General features: G+C 51.9%; 1 protein-coding gene across 1 annotated transcript in view; it reads left to right on the forward strand.

The window, feature by feature from the left end:
- LOC103610297 (obscurin-like) overlaps window positions 1–13,026 on the forward strand; it is a gene marked incomplete at its 5' end in the record, with an annotated part of 34,853 nt that overhangs the window by 2,544 nt on the left and 19,283 nt on the right. The window contains 6 exons of the mRNA XM_008594494.1: window positions 9–198; window positions 527–802; window positions 2,466–2,741; window positions 4,026–4,301; window positions 5,836–6,111; window positions 11,571–11,846. Of these exons, the coding sequence (XP_008592716.1) occupies window positions 9–198; window positions 527–802; window positions 2,466–2,741; window positions 4,026–4,301; window positions 5,836–6,111; window positions 11,571–11,846 (1,570 nt within the window). The remainder of the gene's footprint in view (window positions 1–8; window positions 199–526; window positions 803–2,465; window positions 2,742–4,025; window positions 4,302–5,835; window positions 6,112–11,570; window positions 11,847–13,026) is intronic.

Raw genomic sequence — 13,026 nt, forward strand, 5'->3', positions numbered from 1 at the left:
TGGCCGAGCTGTCGGACCAGGCTGCGGCTGTCACATGGCTGAAGGACGGCCGCACGCTGTCCCCCGGCCCCAAGTACGAGGTGCAGGCATTGGCCGGGAAGCAGGCACTGCTTGTGCACGACGTGGTGCGGTCTGATGCCGGCCTGTATGAGTGTGTCAGCCCCGGGGGCTGTGTCGCCTACCAGCTATCTGTGCAAGGTGGTAAGCCCTCCCACCTTCCTCTGTCCCCAAGCTTTGGGCAGGCTTTGAGGGGTCTGGGAGGCTGGGGTGGCTGTGTCTGACTGCAACAAGAAGACAGACCACAGGGTGGTCTGGGCAGGCTCAGCTAAGTGGGAGGAAAGGCTTCCTAACTGTGGGTGTCCACTTGGGTGGGCAGTCTGGTGGTTGGTCAAGGTCTCTCGGGCCTGGGTGAGGATCAGTGTCTTGTGTAGTCCCTGAAGCCCGGACACCTCCAGCCACACACCAGCTGTGGCCTAGAGTGTGGTCAGTGCCTCTGCAGTCCCTGACCTGCCTCACACTCCTGCAGGCCTCACGCCCTTTCTGCACAAGGACACAACGGGCGGCTGCGTGGATGCTGTGGCTGGGGGCCCAGCCCAGTTTGAGTGTGAGACGTCGGAGGCCCACATCAGCGTGCGCTGGTACAAGGATGGCACCGAGCTGGGTTGCTCCAGCCCGCACTTCTTGCAGGAAGACATGGGGACACGGCATCGGCTGGTGGCCTCCTCAGTCACCAGGCAGGATGAGGGCACCTACTCCTGCCGTGTGGGCGAGGACTCAGTGGACTTCCAGCTCCGGGTCTCTGGTGAGTGTGCCCGTGTGTGTATGTGAGCCTGGGCTGGCCTGGGGTGGGGAGCAGGTCCGGCTGCCTCCAGCACCACATGACAGACCTCCAGACCCTTCTTTTCCTCAGTGGATGGGGGGGGGCGGCGGGCAAGGGCGGGGAGAGAAATAATAAAAAAACTAACGTCTTCACTGGTGAGGAATGAAACTGTGGAAAATAGAATAAGAAAGAAATAGAGAAAAATGAGAGTAAAAAAAGGAAGTTGAGGGATGACGGATGTACTCTAGGTTTTATTCAGGCGTTAAGGAAATCTCTTTTCTCTGTCCTGAGCCTCGATCCCGTTTGTGTTTCGTCTCTGCAGCCGGGGTCTGCTCACAGCCCTGAACGTTCTCTTGTTGATTGTGTGTCTGTGGGCTGGGCTCAGGGCCAGGCACATTAGGAAAAAGGGTTTGGAAGTGCTTCTCTTCCTTTTAAAGATGAGCAAACAGGCTGGGAGGAGCTAAAAGGTGTTTGCAGTGACCTTGGCAGATTGAGGTTTGAATCTAGTGGATCTGACCCAAATCTAGTCTTTCTAGAAGCTCCCAGGGCTCAGAGATGTTGGCTGGGAGGCTGAGGGATGAACTGCATGAGGGTTTCACAAGAAGCGTGGCTGCTGGGCCTCTGTGGGCCGAGTCGTTGGTGCAGCCCCCACCTCAAGGAGGGCTCAACCTGTCCTCATAGGCGTAGGGTCCCCCACCCTGGGCCGCCTGAGGACAGGGAGGCCTCCAAGCCCAGAAACGCACCTGAAAATCTCACGCCGCTGCATTCCAGAGGCAAGCATGTGGGCATTTTGTATGTCTCCACTGATGCAATCCTTAATAATTCATAATCCAATGGCTGTTCGTACACAAAGCAGAAAACACAGTGCTGTCGGGTTTCTGTTGGTGGAGGGAATCAGGGAATCATTTGTGATGCTGAACTTTACATTTTAGTCATAAATGTGAACATGTGTCCGTGGAAAGAGTACTTTGTGGAGGGGCAGGAGTTTAGGGAGAGGGAGTATATTGGTCTGTTTCTGTTTCTTATAACAAAATACCTCCAACTGAGTAATTTGTAAGAAATGAAATTTATTGCTTACAGTTTCAGAGTCTGGGAAGTCCAAAGTCTAGGGAAGAAATCTAGTGAGGTCTTTGGTGGTGGTTTTACATCAATGCAGGGCTCTCACGTGGCAGAACCACGCCCATGACCACCATTTTTAGTCCATTCATGAAGAGCATGTCCTACAATGTAATCACCTCTTCAAGGCCCCATCTTTCAATTACCGCAATAGGATTTCCCACCCTCAACAGTTACAATGGGGATTAAGTTTCAGTACATAAAACTTGGGAAACACAATTCAGTCCGTATCAGGGAGAAAGGGTTCTGGTTTTGCAAGGGACAGTCAGGCCACCTGACCCTGTTGGTGATTTCTCCAAGGCTTGCTCTGCTTCCCTCTTGAGGCACATGAGGGTCTTGGCCCACATGGGGTTGGGTGTAGCACCCAGCTTGGATGCAGAAAAGCCCCACCTGAGTACCCAAGGAGGATCACGGAAGATCCCATGGGGGGACGTGGTTGCCTGGCATCCAGCCTATAAACAAGGAACCAGGAGATGGAAACCTCACCTGGATGGGGCCTCTGACCGTGTCCCTCCTCGTCTGTCCCCAGAGCCTGCTGTGGTGTTCGCCAAAGATCAGCCTGTGCGCAGCGAGGTGAAGGCCGGGGCAGGAGCCAGTGCCACGCTGAGCTGCGAGGTGGCCCAGGCCCAGACAGAGGTGACTTGGTACAAGGATGGGAAGAAGCTGAGCTCAAGCTCAAAGGTGCGCATGGAGGCTGCAGGCTGCACACGGCGGCTGGTGGTGCAGAAGGCAGGGAAGGTGGACGCTGGGGAGTACACCTGTGAGGCTGGAGGCCAGAGTGTCTCCTTCTGCCTGGATGTCACAGGTGAGTGACAGGGTTGGGGGGTGGTGGCGGGGACCCAGAATGTCGAGTGTGAAACTCCGAGGGCACATTTAGGCAGCTCAGGGTGCTGTGAGGCCCTGGCATTCTGCATATCCGTGGGAATCCACGCCCCCAGCTTTGAGTGCCTAGGGGCTCCCAGGGTCATATCCTTGTGTCACGAGACCGGAGCTGGCTACGGGCTGAGCTGACCCCAGTGTGCATCCTGTGAGGCTGATCTAGGGGTGGTGGTGACAGTGGGGTGATGACCACAGGTGGATCTGGGGTCTGGTCTGATCTGAAACACCTCTCCGGATGATGGGGACAACAGGGAGGATTACTGGTGGGTGTCAGGGGCTCCCCCGCCCACTCATTCCTGCTGGCTGGGCCTTGGAGCTGTGCAAGTCCACACTCAGTCCCTTGACAATCACCATGTCCATCTGTCCTTCCCTGCTCAAGTCCTTCTCCTTTCCACACTGTCCACCCTGTCACTGAGCCTGGGGATAGGAGACCACATGCAGCTCAACCACCTCTCTCCTGATTGGCCCACACTGACACTCACCTCTCTCCTGATTGGCCCCAGGTGGCACTCAGCTCCCTTCTGATCGGTCCACATTGGCACTTAGCTCACTCCCGATTGGCCATGCCTGGCACTCAACTCTGTCTTCCTGATTGGTTGACACTGGCACTCAGCTCTCTCCCAGTTGGTTCACCCAGTACTCAGCTCTGTCCTGATTGGCCCACACCTGGCACTCAGCTCTATTACATTCCCTCTGTAACCTCGGCCAACGTTGATGAGGTTTCTGGTTTGGTGCTCAAGGTGGGCACATCTTTCCAGGTTTTGCCTCCTGTCCTGCTCTCTGTGGCCCCTGGGTGGTGGGAAGAAGTGTGGAGTGGAAACAGTCTGGGGGGCCTGGGAGACCTGAGGCAGGGAAGGGCCCAAGTCTGGTCCCCAAACGACAGGACAGTGGCATTATCAGGAGACAGGGCCTGGCTGTGGTGGCCTCCTGAGCTGTGACAGCACATGCACCCACAAATCTCAGAGCAGAGCTGGAAGTGCTGAGAGCCATGAGGAGGTCGGGTGCACCTCAGCCTCCTCATGTGCAGCTTCACAGCACACAGCTCCAGTTGTTCACAGATGGAACCTGTGTGTGCATTATTGTGCCATGGCACTTACTCGTGACGGTCCTGTCTCGGCCACTGCCAGCTCCGAGTGAGCCCCGGTCCCTGAGAGATGGGCTGGGGCTGGTCTGGAGTCTCTAACCCTGTGTCCCTCCTTGTCTGTTCCAGAGCCCAAGGCAGTGTTTGCCAAGGATCAGCCTGTGCACAGTGAGGTGAAGGCTGAGGCGGGAACTAATGCCACACTGAGCTGCAAGGTGGCCCAGGCCCAGACGGAGGTGACGTGGTACAAGGATGGGAAAAAGCTGATCTCAAGCTCGAAGGTGCATTTCGAGGCCACAGGCTGCACGCGGCGGCTGGTGGTGCAGAAGCCAGAGAAGGTGGATGCTGGGGAGTACAGCTGCGAGGCCGGGGGCCGCAGGGTCTCCTTCCACCTGGATGTCACAGGTGGGTGACAAGTTGAGTTGAAGAATGGGGGAAACCTGAGCTTCGGGTGTGAAGCTCCAAGGGCACATTTAGGCAGCCCAGTGCGCTGTGAGGCTCTAGAATCCCCTCTCTTCATTGCCTAACATCTGTGTCCCCAGCTCCATCCAGGAGCTCCCAGGCTCATGTTGTTGTGTCATGAGACCAGAGCCAGCCACGGGCTGAGCTGACTTCCGTGTGCGTCCTGGTGAGGGCTAGACTGGGGTGATGGGGACAGTGTGGTGACATTGGCTGGTGAATGTGAGGTGTGATGTGATCTAATACCCCTTCCGAGGGCACATTTAGGCAGCTCAGGGTGCTGTGAGGCCCTGGCATTCTGCATATCCGTGGGAATCCACGCCCCCAGCTTTGAGTGCCTAGGGGCTCCCAGGGTCATATCCTTGTGTCACGAGACCGGAGCTGGCTACGGGCTGAGCTGACCCCAGTGTGCATCCTGTGAGGCTGATCTAGGGGTGGTGGTGACAGTGGGGTGATGACCACAGGTGGGTCTGGGGTCTGGTCTGATCTGAAACACCTCTCCGGATGATGGGGACAACAGGGAGGATTACTGGTGGGTGTCAGGGGCTCCCCCCGCCCACTCATTCCTGCTGGCTGGGCCTTGGAGCTGTGCAAGTCCACACTCAGTCCCTTGACAATCACCATGTCCATCTGTCCTTCCCTGCTCAAGTCCTTCTCCTTTCCACACTGTCCACCCTGTCACTGAGCCTGGGGATAGGAGACCACATGCAGCTCAACCACCTCTCTCCTGATTGGCCCACACTGACACTCACCTCTCTCCTGATTGGCCCCAGGTGGCACTCAGCTCCCTTCTGATTGGTCCACATTGGCACTTAGCTCACTCCCGATTGGCCATGCCTGGCACTCAACTCTGTCTTCCTGATTGGTTGACACTGGCACTCAGCTCTCTCCCAGTTGGTTCACCCAATACTCAGCTCTGTCCTGATTGGCCCACACCTGGCACTCAGCTCTATTACATTCTCTCTGTAACCTCGGCCAACGTTGATGAGGTTTCTGGTTTGGTGCTCAAGGTGGGCACATCTTTCCAGGCTTTGCCTCCTGTCCTGCTCTCTGTGGCCCCTGGGTGGTGGGAAGAAGTGGGGAGTGGAAACAGTCTGGGGGGCCTGGGAGACCTGAGGCAGGGAAGGGCCCAAGTCTGGTCCCCAAACGACAGGACAGTGGCATTATCAGGAGACAGGGCCTGGCTGTGGTGGCTTCCTGGCCTGTGACAGCACGTGCACCCACAAACCTCAGAGCGGAGCTGGAAGTGCTGAGAGCCGTGAGGAGGTCGGGTGCACCTCAGCCTCCTCATGTGCAGCTTCACAGCACACAGCTCCAGTTGTTCACAGATGGAACCTGTGTGTGCATTATCGTGCCATGGCACTTACTCGTGACGGTCCTGTCTTGGCCACTGCCAGCTCCGAGTGAGCCCCGGGCCCTGAGAGATGGGCTGGGGCTGGTCTGGAGTCTCTAACCCTGTGTCCCTCCTTGTCTGTTCCAGAGCCCAAGGCAGTGTTTGCCAAGGATCAGCCTGTGCACAGTGAGGTGAAGGCTGAGGCGGGAACTAATGCCACACTGAGCTGCAAGGTGGCCCAGGCCCAGACGGAGGTGACGTGGTACAAGGATGGGAAAAAGCTGATCTCAAGCTCGAAGGTGCACTTGGAGGCCACAGGCTGCATGCGGCGGCTGGTGGTGCAGCAGGTGGGGAAGGCGGATGCTGGGGAGTACAGCTGCGAGGCTGGGGGCCGGAGGGTCTCCTTCCACCTGGATGTCGCAGGTGGGTCTCCTGACAGTGTGACCAGTGCCTTTCTACTTGACAGAATATCTATTGTCACCTTGCACCCTGGGTGCACTTAACCCATGTGTATCGTTTGCTCCCAAACTGGGGGGGATGTTATTCTACTTCATAATCAATGCTTTGAAAAAAATTGGGTCTTCCTGGTGTACAGTCAAAAAACAGTGTGCTTTGTCATCCAAGGCCCCTTTTTTATTTATTTAGTGATAGTAGTCTTTTTCCTGCACCTGGTTAAGATCTGTGATTTTTTTTTTAAGTTTTTTATAGTTTATTCTCTTGTGAAAAATTTGCACAATCACTGCAGATAAAGTCATTGCAGAATCTTTACTCCTTCTGCTTTTTTTTTCCTGGCAGCTGGTCTGTCCGGGGATTTGAACCCTTGACCTGGGTGTCATAACACTGCTGTCTAACCATTTTTGCCGGCACCAACATTGGCCTTTGCAGTCCCGCTGACTTTCTTCATTCTGTTCTTGCGTTCCTTTCATTGTTTTCTTCAGGTGTTTTTTTCTCATACAGGCCATGTGTTGCAAGTCTGTATTTGGGTTCATTTTTCTTTGCATAACCCAAGGAATTGTAAATCATGCCAAAGCCAGTTGTCTTGCCACCACCAAAATAGGTCTGTGACTTTTGTCTTTATTCTTCGGTTGCTGACATGTGTGTTCAATTTAAGGCACCGGAGTTTCAGTTGGCCACTGGGAGGCCTTCGTCCCCTGTAGTTCTGTGTGTGTCTTCCAGCTCTGTGTGGGGCTTTGGGGTCTCCTCCCAGCCTCAGTGGGAGGGGACAGTCTCCTCTCTCTTGCCACTCCTGGCCCAGGCAGCTACTTGCAGTTTCTGTCTCCTCCAGGCTAGAAATCAGGGGAGGGGCTGGCAATTCTCACTTAACCAGTGTTGCTCTAAGATGACTTGCTGTCTGGTCCTGCCAGGGGTTAGAATGACCCTCTTGGGCAGGGTTTGACAGCAGTGCACCCACCTGCCCTCGGAGGATCTGCCCCAGCTGTGTCCTCCGGGGTCGTGCTCTCCTCTGACCCACCCTGATCTCCTTCCTCAGTCCCTGAACCGTGGCGCTGTCCTCACCTTCTCTCTGTTGAATGCTCCGTCCTGTTGCACTTCCCCAAACCTTTCCTACCGCCCCGCACTTGGCCCTCAACTGGCCCATAGATGCCCCCACACATCTGCTACCCCAACGATCTGGAGATATTGCTGTGGTGGAGCTGCTGGCCCGTCCCACCTTAGTTTTGAGGTTTTCCAGGCTAGAGGCAGAATGCTGTGGCACTGGTGACCAGCTTGGGAAGGCGTCTTCTGCTTGGCTCCACTCACCGCTGTCAGTCTCAAGCTGCAGGCGTGGCTCGCAGAGCGTGGGGATGGGTGACTGTCTTGGTTGGGGTGGGCAGGGGGAAGCCCTCTCCCCTCTGTGCTCCATGTGTGGTGTGGGGTGGGACCCACAGCGCCGATCTCTCTAGAGTTCCTCTCCCCAGACCCCTCCTCCATGCTTCTCATGCTGAGATCCGTTGCTATCCTACATATGGGGAAATTTGTGAAAACCACTTTTTTTGGGGGGGTGGGGTTTGTTTTTGTTAGTTTTTCTTTTTTTGTTAACTTCTTTAAAGATTTGTCTCTTGGGCCGGCCCATGGCTCACTCAGGAGAGTGCGGTGCTGATAACACCAAGGCCACGGGTTTGGATCCCTATATAGGGATGGCCGGTTGGCTCACTTGGGTGAGCGTGGTGCTGACAACACCAAGTCAAGGGTTAAGATCCCCTTACCAGTCATCTTAAAAAAAAAAAAAAAGATTTGTCCACCTGGTTTCTTTTTTCTTTTTTTTTGGTGGCTGGCCAGTATGGGGATCTGAACTCTTGACCTTGGTGTTACAACACCGTGCTGTAACCAGCTGAGTTAACCAGCCAACCCCTCCACCTGCCTTCTTATTTTGGAGTATCATATTCACTTTATCTTGGTGCCTGAGTCAGAATTTCCAGTGTAATATTGGATTGCACATAGGAAGTTGTTATTATCATCATAAAAATTAAAGAAGCTCTGGTTCCAACAATTTTTTAATAATCATTTGTTGAGGTGTAACATGCACAGATCTTTTTTTTTCCTTTTTGTCTTTTTTCGTGTCCAGCAATGGATCGCAACCCTCAGTGTTGCACCCGTACCGGACCGGGACCGGCAACGGGATCGCAACCCTTGGTGTTGTGCCCGCACCTCGCTCAGCCAGTGAGCGGGAACCGGTCTGTATGTGGGATCCGAACCCTCGGCGGGAGCGCTGCCGTGCTCCCAGGTGGCGCACTGTAGCAGTGCGCCACCTGGCCAGCCCTAACATGCACAGATCTTAAGTGTACAGTTTGAGAGGTTTTGGAAAATGTGGACCCCATGTAACCCTAATGTCCCCATCAAGATATAGAACATTTTCATTACTCTAGAAAGTTCTGTGTACCCTTTTGCAGGTAATTCTTTCTCCTCTCCCAAACAGCCACTGTTCTAATTCTATCCCCATAGATTAATTTGCCTTTTCTAGAACTTCATTTGAATTTTGAGAAACCCACCCTCTACAAAACTCCTCGTAATATGAAATCACAGTGCAGGGAACTTTGAAGAAAATAGGAGAGATTGCTCAGGAGCCAAAAAGTAAGAGAAAGTGGTAAACTCAGCCATTAGCCATTAGTACTGGTGTGCTCTGGGTGTAGGGATTATGGGGGACTGTGTTGAGGTTGCCCATGACAGGTTTGAGGGCCTCAGACTATAGAAAGAGGAGTGCTGGGACTGAGATCCCATGACCCACTCTGTGAGAAGGCAGCTGGAGAAGGTCTGCCCACAGGCTTGAGGGGAAGCAAAGAAGCTTGTAGTGTCTTCCATGATTGTGAGCCCTGGCCTGTCTCTCCTTGTGTGTACTGTTGTTTGCTTTGTAATACTTTCTCTCATGGTCCAGGACCCCCAAACCAAGGAATTAGCACAGAATGTGGCCTCAAGCTGGCAACACACCTCTGATGCTTGTCAGAGGTGAATGTGGAACCATCCTGGAAGGTCATGTCCACGACCTCTGCCAGGGCCCTGCTGGGTTCCTGAACACCTATATCTCAATTGTAGATGGTTGAACTCATAAATAAAAATCACAGAACACTTGGCAAGGGTCACCAGACATAACATTATGTAATGTTATGACTTCCCCCCCAACCCAGTAATAGCAGACCATTAGCTCACAAGAGTCCTTATGAGCTAATAGTGATAGAATTTGGTCAGATGAATACTTTCACACAAGTATGTTTAAAGTGACTGAAAACATAAATAAAGAAATTAGAGCATAAAGAAAGGCTAAGAAACTATTAAAAAGAAAAAGAATCAAATAGAACAGAAATGAAAAGTATGGAAATTGAAATTTAAAAACATGGGATGGTTTAGTAGCTAAATATGGTAGACACAGCTGAAGAGAGGATTTGCAAAATGGAGGATAGATCTGAGGAAGTTCTCCAGCGTGTAGCCCAGAAATGCAGATGTAAACAAACAGGTGTAAAGGGCTTCTGTTTTTGGTCATGGTGGGCCTTGAGATTTGAATAAACCCTCCTACTGAGAACTAAAATTACTGGTTAAAGCACAAGGAAATATAAACCTATATGCTTAATAGCATTAAAATGTTAACAAAAAATCAACCAAATCAAAAATGATTGTGATAGCAAAAACCAAAATGAATGTAACCCAAATGTCTATCAATAGTATAATTGTTGCCTGTTTGTGTGATGGAATACCATGCACAGTGAGAATGAGTGTAGAGATATTCATCAGATTAAAAGGGGTGAGCTCATGAACATGATGTTGAAGTAGAAAAGCAAGAAACAGAGCCCAGCATAACTTTTATGTGTTTAATAATAGCAACAACAATAGAACATAACAGCTGCCACTAGTCTCCTGCCTGGGATTTCCTGGGGACACTGTTCTCTCATCATGTTGCGCACCTCAATGGTATGAGTCCTCAATTGTCATTCTATTTTAGACATCAGGAAGCTGACAAACAGAGAAGTTAGGTAACTTCTTCCAGGTCACACAGCCAGTAAATGGCTGAGCAGAGGTTGGGATCAGAGCAGCCTGGCTTGCAAATCCATGCTCAGTAAACACATGTGGTGAGACAACAAACAAAAGCCAGGAATCTCCCAAGCAGGATTCAGGCCAGGGTTACCTCTGAGGGACTGGGAAGCATGATGATGGTGTTTTTCTCTCTTTACCAGGTGGGGGTATGTGGGTGTCCACTGTATTGTATTTGCTTTTTCTTTATTTTATACATATTCTTTATAACTCCCTGGTCAACAGCATGTGTATATTATTTAGTAATAGGAAGGCAGATGCCAGAGGGGAAAAAACAACTAAAAAATTTTAAACTGGAGCTTCTGTAGGGCCAGGTAGGGTGCATGTGTATGGAGGGGTAGGGTTAGGGTTAGGGTGATGGTGATGCATTTTGGTGTGCCTCAATTTAATCAGCATTTTTGCATTATTCTAGTTTTTTTTTTTTTTTTGGCAGCTGGCCAGTACAGAATCAAACCTGGATCTTGGTGTTATAAGAATCACACTGTAACCAGTTGAGCTAACTGGCCAGCCCTCATATGCTGACTAAAAGGAAACTCTGTGTTCTATGTGATTTCATCTATCTGAGGTTCAAAGACAGGCAGAGGTTCTGGGCTGGGAATGAGAATGCACCTGCTTTTGAGGGGAGAGGCAGGCAGGCCTTGCCTGGGGTGTGGGTTGCACAGGTGCGTGTAGCTGTGGGAACTCACTGACTCCTGCACCTGCTCTGTGTGTATCACCCCATGTGAATTTCATACTCGTTAAGAAAATGGTAAGCATTTTTTTTCAGTGTACAAGCCTTCCTTTTGGTGTGAAAGGGAAACCCAGACAGGTACAGTGTGGCTCTGGCTTGAGTGCAGACCAGGAGAGAAGCAGCTGGTGGGACAGGGGGTCTTCTTGGGTTGTGGTTTATTTGGTTGCATGGGAGAGAGTTGCCCAAATGTCCTGTGTTTTTCAAGCTGAACCCGAGAGAGTGTCTACATTTGTGATCCTGCAGGTTTTCTTGGTTCTCACACAGTTTGTGTAAGTCTCCGGGGCACGTGGGCTTTACATGTGGTACCAGCAGCTTTTCCTTTCAAAGGGGCGCTCTGCCTGGGCAGTGCTTTTTTATTTTTATTTTTTTTTAGAAGTTGTAGTCCTTTTGGACCTTGGGGTCTGCTGCATGATGCTGATAGGCCTTTGGAAATTCTCCCCCTGGCTCACTCTTGAAGCCTCCAAAATGTGTCCTCTCTTGTTGCTCAAACCCATGACTGGTTTGTGAGTCTGCTGTTCCTGGGCACAGAGGGCTTGTCATCAGCCGGCTCTGGTCTGAACACTCTCTGACTCTGAAACTTCAGTTTTTGTGGTCTGGAGTCTCTGACCCTGTGTCCCTCTTTGTCTGTCCCCAGAGCCCAAGGTGGTGTTCACCAAGGAGCAGCCTGCACACAGCAAGGTGAAGGCTGAGGCAGGGGCCAGCACCACACTGAGCTGCGAGGTGGCCCAGTCCCAGACAGAGGTGACATGGTACAAGGATGGGAAGAAGCTGAGCTCAAGCTCAGTGGTGCGAATGGAGGCCACAGGTTGCACGCGGCGGCTGGTGGTGCAGCAGGTGGGGAAGGCAGACGCTGGGGAGTACAGCTGCGAGGCTGGGGGCCAGAGTGTCTCCTTCCATCTGGACGTCACAGGTCAGTTGATCAAGCAGACATTTAACTGTCTCCTGGGGACAAGCCTGGAGGAAGGGTTCCAGTGTGGGCTGGGGCAGAGCTCAGTTGCCACATAAGGACCTGTGTCAGCTAGTTATCTGCTGCCAAGTAACAAATCACCCCAAAACTTAGAGGCTTGAAAGATCAGTTTATGTCTAGGATTCTGTGGAGCAGGAATTCAGGCAGGACTTAGCAGGTTGGTTCATCTGTGCTTAACGAGGCCTTGGGTGGGCTAAGGGCTCCACCCAGGCCTCAGTGCATCTAAAGTCCCATTTGGGATGGCTCCAGTGGACGAGGGCTGGCTAGGGATGAGGGGCCTCTCTCTTCTTGTGACATTGGCTGGCCTCACTCCTGTGTCTTTCCTCTGTGGTTGCTGTCTTCTTGTGACATCTCATTCCCAGGGTGATGTTCTCCATGTGTATACTCTGAGCTTCTTTTCGTGGTGGTGGATTCCCTGCAGGGAATAGTAGAATCTATGAGGATTGTTAAGCTCTTTCCTCAGGAGTCCCAGAATGTTACCTTCTCCATGTTCTATTGCTCAAAGCTAAGCATAAGGCCAGCCTAGCTCCAAGGGCATAGAGACATCGACCCTGCTGTCACTGAGGGAGTGGCACATCCTGTTGTAGAGGGGTGTGGATGCAGGGAGGCCAGACACCTCAGGGACCTTTTAACATTCAATCACAAGGACACAGGCTCTGTCTATTTCTCTGCCATCCTGAGTATATTACCTTTTTCCTTCAAATGCTTATTGCTCCAAGGTCACAAGATTCCTTCCACAGCTCCAGCCATCACATTCAAGGCGGAAAGAATGTGGAAGGGGTGTGTGTGTGTTAATTTTTATTTTTAACTCCCGTGTAACAAATGATCGCAAGCTTCATGGTTTAAAACAATACTCATTTAGTAGCTCACAGTTCTGCAAATCAGAAGTCTGGGCACAGTGTAGCTGGGTCCTCAGTTCTGGGTCTTAAAGCTGAAATCAAGGTGCCCGCTGGCTGTGTTCTTTCAGTTCCTCTTCCAAGCTCATCCAAGCTGTTGGCAGAATTTAGTTCCCTGATGTTGTGTTCTGTGGGCCCAACGCCCTGTTTCCTTGCCAGTGTCAGCCAGGGGTCTGCCGTCAGATCCCTGAGGCCAGCTTCATTCCTTGCCATGTGGCCCTTGCAAA

This window comes from Galeopterus variegatus, unplaced genomic scaffold, assembly GCF_000696425.1.
Source record: "Galeopterus variegatus unplaced genomic scaffold, G_variegatus-3.0.2 Scaffold10894, whole genome shotgun sequence".
Classification (NCBI taxonomy): domain Eukaryota; kingdom Metazoa; phylum Chordata; class Mammalia; order Dermoptera; family Cynocephalidae; genus Galeopterus; species Galeopterus variegatus.